Here is a 19,151-nt window from a genome sequence, read left to right on the forward strand (position 1 = left end):
TCTTTCTCTTTTTCTTTCTCTCTCACCCTCTCTCTCACCCTCTCTCTCATTCTGTCTTCTCAAGCGTTCCGGCCCCGAGAGAGTGTTTTTCCTTCAATGTGGCCCCTGAACTTAAATGAGTTTGCCACTCTACGATACGAGCAATTTTAAGAACGTTGAAGAAAAATAATCATAAAACAACTTGATGTTTATATACATTTTACTGTACAATAAATTGACAGTTTCTTTGAAATGACGCAATAGCGCCCCCTACAACACACACACACAAAATCAAATCCAAACCCAGTTCCTAAGATCCACAAAATTGTGAAACAAACAAAAAAAAAAGACGAATTTACGGCTGAGCATTGTACAGGAAGACGGCCATTTTGTTTGGTAAAAGCGGCCGATTTGTCTGGCAAAACGATGGTTTCAGTCAAACAATTTAGCGGCCGTGGCTTTTCCGTCGTATTTTCCGGCTTTGCCGTCAAAATCCGAGGGCAGGATGTCGGCGTCAAACTCCTTGTAGTAGTTTTCCAGTTCGTCACCGTGGACGAAAACCTAAGGACGGGAAAAAAGAGGAGTGGACGTTGTAGTATTTTTTTGAGGATTTCAGTTGAATTTTTGTAGTGTTTGTGTAGAATTTTTTTAGTTTTATTGTAGTTTTATTTTTTTAGTATTACTGCAGCAGTATTTTTGCCGTATTTCAATAATAGAATCTGTACTATTATTGTAGTAGTATTTTTGTACTGTTTCCGTATTTTTGTAATGTTACTGTAGTTGTATTTTTAGGATATTTTTGGAGTATTCCTACAATAGTATTTCTTAAGTATTTTTGTAATAGTACCGTAGTTGTATTTATGCAGTGTTTCTGACATAATATTTCTGTAGTAGCAATTATGTAATTCTGCAGTATTATTTTCGTTATATTTATGTCGTATTTCCGAATTAGTATATTTGTATTATAGTATTATTGTAGTGGTATTTCTGTAGTATTTCTTTAGAAGTATTTCTGAATAATTCCATTGTAGTATTTCTGTAGTAACTTTGTAGTCTTTCTACAGTAGTATTTTTTGTAGCATTTTCATATTTTCTCGTATTATGTAGTATTTTTGTAATAGTACTGTGGTTGTATTTATGTAGTATTTGCAATATAGTATTGCTGTAGTCGTTTTTCTATCATCTTTCTTTCCAGAATAAACACAATTTCATGTATTAGGTCCCTGTTTTCAAGCACTCAATTATATATTTAGTTTTGTAGTGATTTTATAATATTTTATAGTACTTTTGTAGCAGTATTTATGTTACAGACACACAAAGGGACAATGGGGAAGACGTTGGGACCCCAAAAACTATATTAGTAGTACTTTATTTATCATTATTATATATATATATATATATATATATATATATATATATATATATATATATATATATATATATATTCTCATGATATTTTGACTATTTTGGATTAGGAGACTGGATGAACAAGCCCGATGGGCCGCACATGGCCCGTGTGCCGTAGTTTGCCCACCCCTGTGCTAAGTGCGAGGGGACGTTACCCTCTCCAGGAGCTTGCTCTTCATGAGGGGCTTGACCACGTTGTAGGTGGTGGTGAAGTACCAGGGCTGGTGGATGAAGTGAACTGCTTTGAAGCGGGCCGGGAACGAGTCCTGGAACAACGACGGGGCGCTCACTTATTTTCAATCACAACGATTATTTCATTGAGTAGGTTTTAATAACATTTTATTTTCAGGAGATCCAAGTTAAAGCTTTAACTCGAGTGAAACAAAAACTCTTTCAAAGCTCTGATGCGAGTTGACTGAAGGCTGCTTTAAAGCTAAAATCAGAGTTAACTTCCAGCTGCTTCAAATCTCTAATCAGAGTTAACTCAAAGAGCTCAATTTGAAGTCGAAGCAGCACGAAAGCTTGAACTACAAAAAGTATTACACTGAGTGAACCCAAATATGCTTTAAAGCTCTAATCTAAGTTCAATCAAAACTACCGTACTCTAAATCTGAGTTAACGCAAAACTGCTTTAAAGTTCTAATCTGAGTTAATTCAAAGAGGCCAATGTGAAGTTAAAGCATCAAGAAAGCTTTAATTTGATTTTATTTCATGTGATTGAGTTGGTTTTTAAAACCTTTACTTTTATTTTAGGGAGAACAAAGTTTTACATGTGCAAGCCCAACTCTGTTTTCAAGCAGAGATCAATGCAAAGTTAAGGCAGCAAGATACCTTAAACTTGAGTGTTTTTGAATCCGCTTTAACGCGAGTGAACTCAAAGTTGCTTTAAAGCTCTAAAGCAAGATAATTCAACGAGGTCAATGTTAAGCCAAAGCAGAAAGAAAGCTTGAACTTGAGTTCACTCAAACCTGATTTAAAGCTCTATTGCTGGATAACTCAAAGAGATCAATGTGAAGTTAAAGCAGCAAGAAACCTCAAACTTGAGTTAGTGTTAATCCACTTTAATGTGAGTTAACTCAAAGCTGATTTCAAACTCTAAAGCGAGATAACGAAAAATAAGTCAATGTCAAGCTGAAGCAACGAGAAACCTAAACATAAAAATTTGGAACCTGCTTTAATGTGAGTTAACTCAAAGCTTATTCATCTGTGATTCGAGATAACTTAAAGAAGTCAATGTCAAGCTGAAGCAGAAAGAAAGCTTGAACTACAGTCAACTTAAATCTGCTTCAACGTGAGTTATTTCAGAGCTGCTTTGAAACTTCACCGCATCAAAGTCAAGTCAAAGCAGTCCCACCTGCAGCATGTCCACCATCTTCTTGAGCTCGGTGGGTTTGATCCCCGACGCCTGCTGCATGGTGAAGCCTTTAAAGTTCTCGATGATGCAGAAGCCGTTGATCTGGGTCTCCTCGTTCTCCAGGAGCTTCTCCAGGATCACGCAGTAGGCCCGCAAGATCTACAGAGAAAAAGCCGTCACCCGTCGGGAAAGACGGACGGCTCGCCGAACTCACCTCGTCGAAGGTGATCTCCTCGTAGTCCCAGTTCTCGATGTTGAAGAGCAAAACCACACGACCGTACTTGTCCCGGCTCTTGAGGATTCCCGGGTAGCCGGCCTCGATGGTGCTGCGTACCGCCTCGGGGGTCAGGTTCTCGAACAACTCAGGGTACTCCTTCCTGAAGCGCACGTAACCTTGGGCAAGGAGTCCGGGTCAAGACCTCGTCCTGGTCGAGGACCTCGTCCGGGTCGACACCACGTCCGGGTACAGACCTCGTCATGGTCGAGACCTCGTCCGGGTCGACGCCACGTCCGGGTCAAGACCTTGTCCGAGTCTGTTTTATCTCCCGTTCGGAACGAGACCTCGTCTGGAGCGAGACCTCTTCCTGGCCGAGACCTCGTCTGGATCGAGACCTCGTCCGAGTAGAGACCTCGTCCGAGTCAAGACCCAGTCCGGGTCGAGACCTCGTCCTGGTCGAGACCTCGTCCGGGACGAGACCTTGGCTGGGTCGAGACCTCGTCCTGGTCTAGACTTCGTCTGGTCGAGACCTTGTCTGGGTCGAGACCACATCCGGGCAGAGACCCAGTTCGGGTCAATACCTTGTCCCGGTCGAGACCTCGTCCGGGTCGAGACCTCGTCCGGGTCGACATCACGTCCGGGTCAAGACCTCGTCCAGGTCGAGACCTCGTACGGGTTGAGACCTTGTCTGGATCGAGACCTCATCCTGGTCGAGACCTCGTCTGGATCGAGATCTCGTCCGAGTCGAGACCTCGTCCGAGTCGAGACCCAGTGCGGGTCAAGACCTTGTCCTGGTCGAGACCTCGTCCGGGACGAGACCTTGTCTGTGTCGAGACCTCGTCCTGGTCGAGACTCAGTCCGGGTCAAGACCTCGTCCTGATCGAGACCTCGTCTGGGTCGAGACCTCGTCAGAGTCGAGACTCAGTCGGGTACAAGATCTCGTCCTGATCGAGTCCTCGTATGGGTCGAGACCTCGTCCGGGTCGAGACCCAGTCCGGGTCAAGACCTCATCCTGGTCGAGACCTCGTCTGGGTCGAAACCTCGTCCAGGTCCAGACCCAGTCCGGGTCAAGAGCAGGTCCTAGTCCAGACCTCGTCCTGGTCCAGACCTTGTCTGGGTCGAGACCTCATCCAAGTCGAGACCCAGTGCGGGTCGAGACCTCGTCCGGCCTTCCCGTGATCGGATCTCCTGCCGAGTTTCGGACGTACCTTTCATGAGCTCGAAGGATCTCGGAACGTCGTATTTCCTGGCCCGGATGAAGCGGACCAGGAGAGCGTCCGGTTTTTCCCCAAAAGTGTCCCGGACCCCCTTGGCCAATTCGTCTCCGGACTCCGCCTTCTCCTTGATCATCCCGCGGAGCTCCTTGACGGCGGAAACTCGCTTCTCGTCCGTCTCGTTCAGCTCGTCTTTGGCCTGGAGCGGGCGTGCCAGATTTTAGCTTGGAGGACACGTGCGAGGAAGACAAAGAATAAAAGAAGAGAAAAAAGAGAAAGACACAAAAAAGAGAAAAAAAAGAGTGAGTGTGAGAAAGGCAAGGAAAGTGAGAAAAGAGAAAGAGGGAAAGAGAGAGAGAGAGAGAGAGAAATGGAAAAGGGCTGGAGAAAGAAAAGGACAGGGTAAGAAAAAGAAAGAGCAGAAAAGAAAAAAGAAAAGAGAGACAGAAAGAAAGAGAGAGGGGGAAGAGAGACAAAAATACAGCTCTGGTTGTTTTGTGAGTGGCGCCTGGCTTTGGCGACATCAGAAGGTCATATTTAAAAGTGCAGCTCATTTTAGTCTTGCGTTTCTCTCAGCATGGTCTTGTAGGTGGCTTTTCCTTAATACTGTATAACCCCGGGATATAGCGCCCCCAGTTTACATGGCTTTTATTTTACAGTGTGGAATAAGATATTTTTTGGCCCCTTGTTACGTCATTTTCCCCCTGCAAGACATTAAAACTGCGGTGTCCGTGCAATGACGAGTTACATCTTGTAGATGCCTGTCTGCTATTGGTCGACATCATATAGGATACTAGGTAGCTATCGTTAGCTGAACTACTTCCCACAATGCCTCCCTTCATCCGGTTCAGAATCGAGTGTAACAAACTTGAATTTGTTTAGCCTCTGGTACTAAGGCTTGCAGTCATGCTTAAGAGAGGAGCAAAAACATCATAAACACATCAACAAATTATTTCATGGTCCCAAAAACGTACAAAATCAAACTTTGTGGTGTTCGTGCATATGTAGAGTTTCGTCTCCAAGATCCCTGTCTGCTATTGGTCGATGTCATACAAGATGCAGGTCTGCTATTGGTTCTCTCCACATCATTATTAAGATGGTAATATGCTAGCGGTTGAACTACCTCCCACAATGCCTTTAGCTTTTCGTTTAGTTCAAAAACACTATCCAATAATGTATTTATTGGCTATGGGTCCCAATGCTTGCAGTGATGCTAACAGAAGAAAACAATAACCGTTGAAATGGAGAAAAACAGAGAAGGCACAAGATTTGCTAACCCCTCTAAGTTGTACTGCCGTAATCAATCGACGAGTGATAGATACATAACTCAAAGCCTATCAAGAATAAGGAGGCAATAAAAGCAAGTCTTCTAAGGGCATGAAAATCCTTGCGGTTTGATTTGGAACCTGCATCCACCCTGTAACTTTACTGTGCCAGCTTCAGTAACGTCAAACTCTTAAGAAAAATAAAATGTCATTTTTGTTGTTGAATCCTCAGCAACTATATTACACATGTGTAGTACTTACTCTATACTACTTTGGTACGTTGAGATTTTTATCCAGGGTAACTGAGGTTTGGAAGGTCTTGGCTATTTAGCATTGGTTTCTCTTCCCCGCTATACGGCAATTCCATTTCGGATTACCCCCTCCGAACAGATCATGCCGTATCCCGGGGGTTCTATTGTATTGAAACCGAAAAACCGGACCTTCTGGCGGGTGTGGTCGGGCAGGCTGGAGCTGGGTCCGAAAACCGCTCCGTGGTCTTTGACGGTGAGGCGCTCCAGCTTGGCCCGGAGAGCCTGCTCCTCCTCGGAGACCATCCGGTACGTTCCGCTCTAAAACATTCAGGGAAAGGAATAGGAATTGAGTAAAGCTCCACACCAAAAACCCAAGGAGAGATTGAAGGAATCGAATCATGCTCAGATTCTGGATCAAAATCTAAACGGCATTAAAAATCCAGACCGGAAATGTGTGACTTGGAGGTTTCAAAACGGCTGATTTCCCATTGACACAGCTCAGGATACGTACACTTTTTTTAAAGTCCTGACTCAAGCACTTTTCAAGCACTTTCAAGGCCATTTTTTCCAGTACCTTCAAAGGAAGAAAACCAACCCCGATAAAAAAGAAGCTCTTTTTTTGGCGTTGATAACTAAAATAAAGTTGCTAACTTGCTGTTAGCACATTGATCTGTTCCTATCTACGATCTTTTTGTGTCAATGGGCTGCTATAAACTGACATAATTCTGCCTCAACAGTGCACGCGCAGCTTCAATGCGTCACGCTTGTTTACAAAGACGGAGAGGACTATTGGTGTTGGGTAATAAGACAAAAAAGCAGAAAAATTTGCCAAATTAAAACATGCATGAAAAAGGTACAAAAACACACACAAGACGTACATAAACTCAAATAAAAACATACTAAACCCAAACAAAAATTTGCGTGAACACAACGAAAATGTACATAAACATGCACAGAAATGTACATAAACATACACTAAAACATACACTAAAACGTACCAAAAACAGACAAAAACATACGTAATCACAAATTAAAACGTACTAAAAACAAATAAAAAACGTAATAAACACACACAAACATGAACGTAAACACAAACGAAAACAGACCAAACACACACAAAAACATACATGATCACAAATAAAAACGTACTAAACACAGATAAAAACGTACCAAACACACACAAAAGTGTTTGTGAAAACCAGTGTTCTCGTTTGCCCGCGTCCCTGCGTCCTAGACGCATCATTTTTTCCGGGGACGCATAGTGTAAAATCAACGTGCGTCCCCAGGAGGCAACTCTTTTGACACAAAATTGTCATTATTAACCGATTACTTTATTTTTAAACAAAGATTTACCGCACTCCAAACTTTTCGTCAGGCAGATCCGCCATTGTTGTTTTGGTCTCGCGGTTCGAGTTTTTGTCTGCACGCCGATCTCGGCAAACGAGATCTCGTTGCTTCGAGATTACGTCATTGTTGTGGTGGTTGTCGTCGAGGGAAGGTGAAAATCAATACGAAATTGGTCATTTCTTCAGTGTCAGTCATAAGTCGAAACATAATGCAGAAAGTGATAACAACGGCAGTAATTCCGGCACGAAAAAACGGCGGCGAAATTCTTCGGAAGATCGCGGAGACTAGGAAAACACGCGTGCTGAAGCGAACGACTCGACGAAAGAAAATAAACAAAAGAATGCTACTAGCAAGAAAAGGACTTTTCTGCCAAAATGGACTAAATTATATTCCTGGTTACGCTATGAGGAGGATGATAATGGATTGGACCTTGAGAAGGAATTACAACTGTGGCGGGACAGCAAACCACGAAGAATATATGAACTGAAAAATCTGAAGTGATAACTTGCTTTGTATTACCAATTAACTGTGATGATTAAAACTGCATGAATATATAGACTAATATTTCAGCAATATTATTTTGTATAATGTACAATATTTTTGTGAACTGAAAAATCTGAAGTGATAACTGCTTTGTATTACCAATTACCTGTGATGATTAGAACTGAATGAAAATATAGATTGATATTTCAGCAGGCAGCACAGCGGCTAGCGTGTTTGCGGCACAGTTCTAAGGTCTTGGGAACCTCCTGTGTGGGTTCAAATCCAGCTACCGGACTTCCTGTGCGGAGTTTGTATGTTCTCCCCGTGCTTGCGTGGGTTTCCTCCGGGCACTCCGGTTTCCTCCCACATTCCAAAGACATGCATTTCAGGTGGATTGGCTGGTCCAAATTGTCCCTAGGTGTGAATGAGCGAGCGAGTTGTCTGTCCCTGTGTGCCCTGCGATTGGCTGGCAACCAGATCAGGGTGTCCCCTGCCCGCTGCCCGATGATTGCTGGAATGGGCTCCAGCACCCCCGCGACCCTACTGAGGATAAGCAGTGCAGCTAATGAAATAATGAGATTAATATTTCAGCAATATTAGTATGTATAATGTACAATATTGTGAATTTAAAAATCTGAAGTGATACCTGCTTTGTATTACCAATTAACTGTGATGGTTAAAACTGAATAAAAATATAGATTAATATAATTAATTTAATATTTTTTGTATAATGTACAACATTGTTGTAAACTGAAAAAACTCGAAGTGATAACTGATTTGCATTACCAATAAACTGTGATGATTAAAACTGATTGAATATATAGATTTATATTATATATTTGTCGCCGATTTACAATTTCAACCTCGATAGCACTAAATTTTGGGGACCCATAGATCTCTGTTGGGACCAACAGAATTTTGAGCATGCGAGTCCCCAGGACCCATCACTTTTCAGAGGTAAAATGAACACTGGAAAACAGACAAAAACATACGTACTCACAAATGAAAAAGTACTAAACACAATTAAAAACGTACTAAACACACAAAATGTACGTAAACCCACACAAAAAATGTACCTAAACCCAAACGAAAATGTACATAAACACGAACCAAAATGTACATAATCACGCACAAAAGCGTACGCACAAAAACACACTAAAACAGACAAAAACATACGTAATCCCAAATAAAAACGTACTAAACATGCACAAAAACGTACAAAAACGTATATAACGCACCGCTTATGACCGTTAGTACAGTAACGGCATTGTAACAGCATAAAAAAATAACGAGTTAGATGTCCCTGTCACAGACAATATATAATATGAAATAATAAGTGATTTATAGGGGCGTGATTTCCATCCCTGCTCATCAATCACCAAAAAGTAGCTCTCAGCTTGGAAAAGCTTGGCGACTCCTGCTTCGTACGTTCACAAAAATCAAAAGACGCAACCGCTTCTCCATTTTTTTTCAAAGTATACAAGTATGACGGCCACGTGTGCGATTTCTGGGTCGAAGCAACGTAATCCGCAGCGGAGCGTCGCCGTAATCCGCCTCACGAGGGCCGCGAACGCCGATTATTGCCCCCCCCCCAAACAATCGTCTTTTCTCCGGGTCGCCGATTTGGTTTTCTGCTACTCACAACGACTGCCATGGCCGCTCACTCTCGGGTGGAAAGTCTGAAAGAAAAAACATTGCCATAGGTCATTTCTTTCATATACATTTCAATATTCTTCGTTGAGAGTATTTCAACCTATTCGATCATATTTTTATCAATGTTGATCAGGGGTGAGACCATTGGTCACAATTGAATGGTATCACGATACCGAGGCCGATCGATATCGCCATTCTCTATATCGCGCTCCCACAAGTGTTACGATTCGATATCGGTGACGGTCTGATTTCATTTCCATTCCTCGAAAGTCAAGAAACAGCGATCTAATGTTTTATTTGGCTTTCAATCGGAAAATTTCAAAAATACCATCAAAATAATACAAAAATACGACCACAGAAGTACCACAACTGAAACACTATGAAAATACAACTACAGTAATAATACAAAAATACTGCCATGAAAATATGACAAAAATACCACTGAAGTCCTAAAACAATACTACTATTGTCAATATTTAAAAAATACTTCTCCCGAAATTCCGGGAAGAAATGTCCATTTTAAATATCGCCAAAAATAAAATCAAAATATATACTGGTTGTCATGGTTGCCATGGCGCCCAATTGGCCCAGCCAATGTGGCGCCAGCTGCAGCTCGTTGACAAATTGGCTTCCCTTCAGTCTCCAGTTTTGTTTCCGTCTGTTTTTGTCCTGTTTACTATTTTCTCCTGTTTTCGTTCCCGTCTAGTTTCTTCTGTTTATTTTCGATATCCTGTTTCATTATCAATCCTGTCTGTCCCGTCCTGTCCAGGCAATTGGTATCGAACTCGTCGGCCTCTGGCTTCCTATCACTCCACGACAGACTGCTGCCTAACCTGCATGACTCCCCATTTCCCGTAAAATAAAAGGCTTGTGTGAGAACATCATGCGATTGGGTCCTGTTTCTGTTCTGGTTCCTGACACCGGTACATGAATGGATTTTTTTGCCCCACCCCTATTATCTATATTTAGGAATATATATTTTTCAATTGTATTCAATAATTTGGGGGTAGGCTACCCTATATTCTCTGTAATTTCTGCTGCATTTTTCAAAAGAGAAAAATTAAATATCATTATTTTATGCTCAACCTTTGTATTATTATTCATGTTGTTATACAAATCTGAAAGTCAAAAATGAAAAAAAAAGATAAAAGATCTGTTGCTCATTTTACCTAATTTGTTTATTTAGTCATTGAAGATGCTTTTCGAATATTTTGGGAACCAAAGGTTTAAGACCCCAGACTAAATGAATAAAATAAAAAGTCAGGTGCCACCATTGCCTCAGTGGTTTGCTTGATAAAAACTGAAATACTGTCTTAATCCAGCATTCAAATGATTGATGATTCTTTTTGAATTTAGTTCTTTGTGATCCTAAGTTTAAGACCCCAAAATGTAAATTTAAAAAATCTGTTATTGTGTGCTACTTTGCATCAGCCATTTTTTAAATATAACCACTCTTTCTATCATTCAAATTATTGATGATTCTTTTTGAATTTAGTTGTTTGTGATCCTAAGTTTAAGACCCCAAAATTCGAAATTAAAACAGTCTATCATTTTGTGCTGCTTTGCATCAGTCATTTTTTAACCTCCCTTTCTATCTTTCAAGTTATTGATATTGCTTTTTGACTTTGGTCTTTTATGATCCAAAGTTTAAGTCATTCCCCTTCATTTAATATCTTGACCTCAGTCGTTTGTTTACTAGAAACTTTATCCATCATGGTTTTTGTTGTCATCCAAGTTAAGGATCAATAAAGTTTAAGACAAATCCATCATGTGTCATCTTTGCTTAAATCAAGTTTAAGACGAGACCCCACCCTACCTCCTTGGCCCCCTTTGCCTCAGTTGTTTGTATAAACTCAGCTATTGTGTACAAACATCAATCCAAGGCTTTTTGAATTTTGTCTTTTAGGAACCTGAAGTTTAAGACCCCCTCAAATATGTATAAAACATGTGCAACCTTTGCCTCAATCGTTATTGTAAAATTCAATCGTTTTTTCATCCACCATTTATTGATGGTTATGTTTTCATTTTGTATTTGTTAACCTGAAGTTTAAGACCCCCCCCTGCCACAAAATGAAAATATGTCGTGTGCTACTTTTGCCTCAATCATTTAATACGCATAAACTCTATCCATCCATCGAATTACAACAATGTTTTTTTTCTTTTGCCAACCTCAAGTTTAAGACCCCAAAGTTAAAATTTAGCTCAAGCAGATTTGTCAGGTCAACAATGACATAAGCTCCGTGATTTGGGCTGTAAACAATGGGGTCGGAGAATTACCGACTTTAAAACTGAGCGTGAGAATAAATTGCGGCCTCCGATTAAGTAATTAAAAACCTTAGGCCAACCTATGAGCACTATCCTGGAAAGCTATTTTCATCCTTTTGGTCTAGTACTGATAACAGGGTTCCGACACTTGATTTCAAGGCCAAAATCAAGCACTTTCAATGCCGATGTTGCATTTTTTCTCTCCTGTACATTCAAAGAATGAAATCGTTTTTCTGTTGTTGGCTTTGATGACTAAAATAAAGCGGCTATCTTGCTGCTAGCACATACTTTGTGCTATTTTAAACTGTTCCTTTCGATGATATTTTAGTGTCAATAAGCTGCTATAAACTGACATGAATTCTGCATTTCTACCTCAACACTGCACTGTCACGGTTGCCATGGCGCCCAATTGGCCCCGCCCGTGTAACGCCAGCTGCGGCTCATTAACAATTTGGCTTTTCGTCTTTTTAAGCTCAGTGTGTTCTCTCTTACTTTGTCAGTCTGTCAACGAACTTCTGCCCCGCAAGACGTGGGTTTCGACACGGTTCTGTTCCTGTTGGTATTTCCTGTCTGGTTTTGTTAACGTTTATTTTGTCCTGTTTAATATCAGTTTTCAGTTTAGTTTCCGTCTGTTTTTGTCCTGTTTATTATTTTCTCCAGTTTTTGTTACCGTCTAGTTAATTTTCGATATCCTGATCCGTTATCTATCCTGTCTGTCACTTTCTGTCTGGTATCGACCCCATCCGTCCAATATCAACTCTGGCAATTGGAATCGAAGTTGTCTCTGGCTTCCTGTCCTTCCATGCCAGACCGCTGCCTAACGTGCATGACTCCCCATTTCCCGTAAAATAAAAGGCTTGTGTGAGAACGTCACGCGTTTGGGTCCTGATCCTCTTCTGGTTCATGACATATGTCACACAAAGATGGAAAAGGCTCTATAGGTGTTGGGTGAAAATGGAATTCCATACGGAAGACAAAAAAAGTACTTTTTGGATAAAAGGCGGAAAAATTAGCCAGATTTGGACCCATTTTAATGATATTGAATCTCAGAGACCGCTGATCTATTATTGCTTTTTGGTTTACTTACTTTATTTTCAAAGGATCTGTGTCTAATCTGGTTGAAATTGTAAATCGTTAGTTTTTTTGCATTTGATCACTTATAGCACTGAATAGTAAATATTTTTTAATGTTTTTGGTTTGCATTCTCTGAGATTTTTTTTGTGTTGTTTCAGTTTAAATCTCTTCAGTGTTCAAAATGCTATAATTGTTTTGTATTTTGCCGATAAATTATTTTACTTTATATTTCATGCGTAGCCCTGCAGAACATGAAATGACTAATTACTAAATCATTTGGTGATTTATATGATTATTGATAATATATCATGAAAAAAAAATGTTTTCAAAATCTGAAGAGTCGAGCCAAAAGAGCCCTTTTGCGGAGCCGGTTTTCTAAATAGAGCTGTCCTCTTGGGTATGACCAAGAGGGGGCGGTGACGCTTCACACGACGACGACAAAATGTGTGAGAACAGGCGTTTCGGCATCTTTTTCACGCACTTTTAAATTCAAATTTCTTCGTTTATTACGTGGTCTATAATGTCCGACTGCCGAGAGACAAGGCAATGGCAACAATTTCAAGCATTTTCCTGACTTTGGAAACAGTCAAATTCAAGCATTTTTTAGGGATTTCAAGCACCCGTACGAACCCTGTAAGAAAACGTATGCAAAAATAAAAAAGTGATTTTTTTTTTTTGTGAATGGGAGCAGGCGAACTTACCGGAAAGGAAAGCTTCGGGTGTCCGTGTGCGGGTTGGGGCATCCAGCCGTGATTTTTGTAGCATGGGATTAGTGCGTCACCGCAGATTACGCCCCCCCCCCTCATTCGATGGACATCGAATGTGATGTAATGTTCGAGGGCTCCACAGAGTTGTGAAAAGGGAGCTTTTGCAACGTGTCCTGGACTGGCCATGTTTCATAAGCTTTTTCATGGCCAAATTCAAGTCCTCTTTGAGGCCTTTCCAAGCACATTTACCATTTTTTCCAGTTCCATTAAAGAAATCCAACGTCGATCCAAAGAACAGGAGCCTAAATCTTAGTTTCAAACCCCAACTCTAAGCCCAACCTTATTTTGGAAGCCTAAAATCGGTTTAAATTTCAGCCCAAACCCTTGTTCTACATTAAACCCTCTTTCAAACCGTAATGCTAACTCTAAACCTATTCTGGACATTCAGTTTGGAACCTTAATACTGAGCTCAAACCCTAACCCCAACCCTATTTCAGAACCCCTAAATTCAGTGCAATACTCTAAAAAGGAGCCTAAACCTTAATTTCTAACCCTAGCTCCAATTCTATTTTGGTACCATAATGTATTTTAAACCTTTTTTAAAGCCCAAACTCTATGGCTCCTAACCCCAGCCCAACACCTAACCAAAGAAACATGGCAAGAATTATAATCATTTACAAGCGCTTTACCTAAAATTCAAGCACTTTCCAAACCTTGAAAAGACAACATTGAAGTTCAAGCCTTTTAAGGATTTTGAGCACCCGTACAAACCCTGCCTAAGGAAAATAATTGAGAAGCACAGGCTTTTAGTAAGCTACAAAATGTATTTTTTTAATGAAAAATGAGATAAAGTGGGTTCTTACACTTTTTCATGGCCACATTCAAGCACTTTTAAGTACTTTCAAAAGCAGTTTCTCCATTTTCTCCACTACTCAACAATTCTTGTCTCCTTCAGAGCGACGATAGCACATTACACGACAACGCAAAACAAATTATTGCCAGCTGCCGATAGTCAAATGAGGCGAAGCCACCAGAGCAGGCGCGTTGGCGTCATTTTTAAACAGAAGATTTAATTTAATGCAAGGGCGTCCAACTCATTTTAGCTTGGGGACAACATGGTAGAAGAAAAACTGGGCCAGACTAGTTAAAGAGAAAGAGGGAGAAAAAAAATAGAGAAAGTGGGAGATCAAACGAGAGAGAGAGAGGAAGAAAGTGAGAGAAAGAGAAAAAGAAAGAAAGCAAAATAAAGAGAAAAGTGCCTCCTAGTAGTACAAAAAAACCTTCATCCAGTAAAAAATAAAACATTCATTTGGAAAAAATACATGAATTATCATGTCAATGTTAATTCCTAGGTGAAAAAAATTAGAATTTTGTTTACATGGCAGAATCCATACCGTCGTCGCTGTCGTGTTTGTCTGGCATCTTGCTGCTACATTGAGCTCATTTGGGACTGGTTTTCCTTTGCATTAGACAATAAAGTGCCGAATAGTGATCAGCTAATACACTATGTACCTTTTAAGTAAAACAATACAAGGGTGGGTTTCCTTAATGTTCTCTGGTTGTTTAATAGTAGTCAGCAAATACAGCTTTGGAAGTAGTGACACAGTGGACATATTTGAAACTGCAAGTCATCGTTTGGCTTATTTCTCTCCCGTGCTTCTCTCAGTTTTATACTGCAGGTCACATAAGACAATATATGTAATAACCATCAATGATTTCCAAAAGGTCCCTTTCTTTTTTATGCTCTGAAAAAAAACCTGATCCCGTCCCCCACTCACGGTACTGCACACGTTTTCCCTTGCCGCTTGTCGAGCGCTAATCCGCCAAATCTGCTCAAGAAAGAAAGCGATTTGAGGAGCCAAGTTATGCGGATTGTGAACCACAATGCAACCATTGTGTTTTAACCGTCGCGGGGGCCTCCGTACACGGGACTCGTGCCTTCCTGCTGGTCACAACATCAGCTGCGGATCAGCAGGAGTCTCCTGGTGAAGAATACAATCTAAAGGACACAGTTGGGTGACGGGAAAACGATATTCGTATGCCATTCAAGCAACGGCATTTAGAGGAAAAAGAAAAAAACAGAATCATTTATAATTTGCCTGTGAAATAGTGTAGTATGAGCATCTTAGCGGGTGAGACAAAAGCTTGAAGCCTTCCCTGGAACCTTGTCAAATCCGATCACAATCTGAAAAACTGAACATTGTATATTCCACATTTTCTAAAAGTAGGTATAGGCGTTCTCAAAAGTGGCCGTTTGGGGACGACAGGCGCACAGCTTTAAAACCTCTTCTACCGTGTGTTTGACTTTGTAGAACTCTTAAACGTTGTGAAATGTTTGAATTCACTTTCCGCGTCTCTATCACTATCGTGCACACATCCGCGTAATAATGGTGTGTCAAAATGGAGCCTGAGATACATTTATGCACGTTTATTTTCAGCACTGATTTGAAAACACATCTAAAATGACATACACTTATGTTGGGAATGTCATTGGTTAACCAATGTGTCAACCACCGTTTCATCCGGTTACTACTGGCTAAAGATATTTGAAGTTAAAAAAGGCAATCTGATCCGGTTTTTATCAATACAGGCCTGTGTAAGCTAATGGGGGATAGGGACAGTGAAAAGAAGCCTGCTATTGGTTGAGAGTGGTGTCAATCAAAAGGACGGAGGCGAACAGCTATATTGTGGACAATTTTACAAGTCTACTTTATTTGTAAATGGAAGTTATGTGGTGAGGTGAACGGATTACGAGGAACCCCCTACGATGCAGAAATGCTTTTAGGCAGATTTTTTTTTTTTTTTAAATCTGCCAGCATTATCGCATGTTTTGTTAGGAAATATTTTGAAGGGTTGGCTTCACTGGACAGTCTTTTAAGTAACAACTCCATGGTTGCGTACTCCCATTGAATGTGATGGCTGCAAGACAACGTCTTTGATGAGCTACCCGGCTTTATAGTTTTCGGCTGTCTTGCTTCAGATTGATGATGTTTCTGTGATGAGAATGTTTTGAAACGGTCATCATGTCTTAAAGCTTACCAATGATATATGGCTGATTTATTTCAGTGACCGGTGACATTTTACAGACACATACTTGCCATTAGGCTACAGACCAGGCTCAAAGAAACGGCCCTCGGACCATTCGATGACTTAATCCAGCCCACCATAAACTTCTGAGTATTGAAAAATAAATCTTTGTGCTTTATTTCCTAAATTCCAAAACAAATTCTCTCTCTGGACGCTAGAGGGCAGTGATCAGCGTGTATAGCGCAGTGAGTTGGTCCTGGTGTAAAAACGTACTCACTCAACTGTTAAAATAAACCACTTAACACAGTCAGCGGCCAACAGAATTTGACAGCCAAGCCATTGACGGCAAGAAAGGTCACTGGCATCCACTCATTTCGGTGCCATCAGCGACTCCAGAAGCAGTGAATGAGTCAAAAGAAGAAAAAATGCCTCATTCTATTAAGAGAAACAATGTTTGAAATGAAGAAAAATCCTCAAGATGACACATTTTATGACAGCTATAGATGTCATTGGCATGAATACTTTTTAGTTCCATAGGCGAATGGAGACAACGGTGAAAAGGAACCAGTTGAAATCAAATATTGTAAATCATGAGAAAAAAAATTCTGAAGTGACTGGCAGCATCTCTTTCCCACTGGGAGGGAAAAAGATAATATAAGGACCATTGATCAGAAGATGACTCACAAGTTGAAATACTTTAAATTAAGAAAAATCCTTAGAACAAGTCCTGTTTATTTATTTGGCCCTTAACAACAAGGAGTCTCAAAGGGCTGCACAGAACACAGACTATTATGACAGCATCCACTGATCTAAAACCTACAAGAAGACGAGGCAAAACTCAAAATCCTAAACTTCACAAATTTTGTGACGACTTTAGATTTCAATGGCAGTGAATAAGTTAAAGTAATAAAATGATGGCAAAAAAGTACCCATTTTAAGAAAAATCCTAACTTGTTTGAAGATATTTGATCAGAAAAATAATCTATGCTTAACACATTCACTGCCATTGACACCAAAAGCCCTTTTCAGTGCTATCCGGTAATTTAGACATCAACAGCGATGAATCGAAATATTGAGCAGAGTATGACTTACGAAATCAAGTATTAGAAATCAAGAAAACGTATCCTTAAAATTAGACACGTTATCTGCCAAATATTTTATACTTGGGGTCATTTAATGATGTTTCCACTTTGACTCAAACATCAATGAAAAAAATGTTAAAGAGATATTGAAAAGCACAACTGATATCATTTGACAACGACACAATATACTGGACTGTCTCAGAAAATTAGAATATTGTGATAAAGTTCTTTATTTTCTGTAATGCAATTAAAAAAACAAAAATGTCATACATTCTGGATTCATTACACATCAACTGAACTATTTCAAGCCTTTTATTATTTGAATATTGCTGATTTTGGCTTACAGCTGAAAAAAACTCAAAAATCCTATCTCAAAATATTAGAATACTTCCTCAGACCAAGTAAAAAAAAATAATTTTATAACAGCAAAACTAAATCAAACATTTGAAAATGTCCATTGATGCACTCAGTACTTGGTTGGGAATCCTTTTGCACGGATTACTGCATCAATCCGGCGTGGCATGGAGGCAATCAGCCTGTGGCATTGCTGAGGTGTTATTGATGCCCAGGATGCTTCGATAGCGGCCTTCAGCTCATTTGCATTTGTAGGTCTGGTGTCTTTCATCTTCTTCTTAACTATACCCCACAAATTCTCGATGGGGTTCAGGTCAGGGGAATTAGCAGGCCAATCAAGGACAGTGATGCCATGGTCAGTGCACCAGTTACTGGTGGTTTTGGCACTGTGGGCAGGTGCCAGATCATGCTGGAAAATGAAATACTCATCTCCATAGAGCTTTTCAGCAGATGGAAGCATGTAGTGCTCTAAAATCTCTTGGTACACAGTTGCATTTACTCTGGACTTGATGAAATACAGTGGACTAACACCAGCAGCTGACATGGTTCCCCAAACCATTGCTGACTGTGGGAACTTCACACTGGATTTCAAGCAACTTGGATTTTGCTCTTCTCCAGCCTTTCTCCAGACTCTGGCGCCTTGACTTCCAAATGAAATGCAAAACTTGCTTTCGTCTGAAAAGAGGACTTTGGACCACTCTGCAACTGTCCAGTGCTTCTTCTCCAAAGCCCAAGTCAGACGCTTCTTCCGTTGTCTTGAGTTCAGAAGTGGCTTGACCATGGGAATACGGCTATTGTAGCCCATTTCCCGGACACGTCTGTGAACTGTGGCTTTTGATACCTGGACTCCAGCTTCAGTCCACTGTCTTTGAAGCTCCCTCAAATTCTGGAAGCGGCTCTTCTTCACAATTTTGTTAAGACTGCGGTCATCTCTCTTGGTTGTGCAGCGTTTCCGGCCACATTTTTCCCTTCCAACAGACTTTTTGTGGATATGCTTTGAAACTGCACTCTGTGAACAGCCTGCTCTTTGAGAAATTTCTTTTTGTGTCTTACCCTCCATCAGGAGGGTATCAATGATTGTCCTCTGGACAGCAGTCAGATCAGCAGTGATTTAGTTTACTGAACCAAGCTGAGTGTTTTTAAGGCTCAGGAAACCCTCGCAAGGTGTTTCGAGTTAATTAGATGATTCAGGTGATTAGTTGAATAGCCTACTTGTATACTTTTTCATGATATTCTAATATTTTGAGATAGGATTTTTGAGTTTTCTTAAGCTGTAAGCCAAATTCAGCAATATTAAAATAATAAAAGGCTTGAAATAGTTCAGTTGATGTGTAATGAATCCAGAATGTATGACATTTTTGTTTTTTTTAATTGCATTACAGAAAATAAAGAACTTTATCACAATATTCTAATTTTCTGAGACAGTCCAGTACATACGAGCGATGACAATTAATAAAACAGACTTTGTCAAA

General features: G+C 40.4%; 1 protein-coding gene across 1 annotated transcript; it reads right to left on the minus strand.

Annotated features, from left to right (window-relative positions):
• Positions 1-181: 181 nt before the first annotated feature.
• LOC148363247 (retinaldehyde-binding protein 1-like) lies at positions 182-13,282 on the minus strand. The gene is made up of 8 exons (XM_088340868.1): positions 13,211-13,282; positions 9,160-9,196; positions 5,877-6,005; positions 4,166-4,370; positions 2,955-3,133; positions 2,741-2,899; positions 1,542-1,652; positions 182-540 (listed from the first exon to the last, which is right to left on the minus strand). The coding sequence occupies exons 2-8, from the start codon at positions 9,169-9,171 to the stop codon at positions 412-414; spliced, it is 924 nt and encodes a 307-aa protein (XP_088196994.1). The 5' UTR covers positions 9,172-9,196; positions 13,211-13,282; the 3' UTR covers positions 182-411.
• Positions 13,283-19,151: the final 5,869 nt, after the last annotated feature.

The sequence above is a fragment of the Urocampus carinirostris genome, chromosome 7 (assembly GCF_059441175.1).
Source record: "Urocampus carinirostris isolate Australia breed hairy pipefish chromosome 7, RoL_Ucar_1.0, whole genome shotgun sequence".
NCBI classification, from domain to species: domain Eukaryota; kingdom Metazoa; phylum Chordata; class Actinopteri; order Syngnathiformes; family Syngnathidae; genus Urocampus; species Urocampus carinirostris.

Coding starts and splice junctions, on each gene's coding strand:
- LOC148363247 (XM_088340868.1), bottom strand. Junction 4,371..5,876: donor CCGACCACACCCGCCAGAAG/GTCCGGTTTTTC, acceptor CGCCCGCTCCAG/GCCAAAGACGAGCTGAACGA. Junction 2,900..2,954: donor AGGAGATCACCTTCGACGAG/GTGAGTTCGGCG, acceptor TTTTCTCTGTAG/ATCTTGCGGGCCTACTGCGT.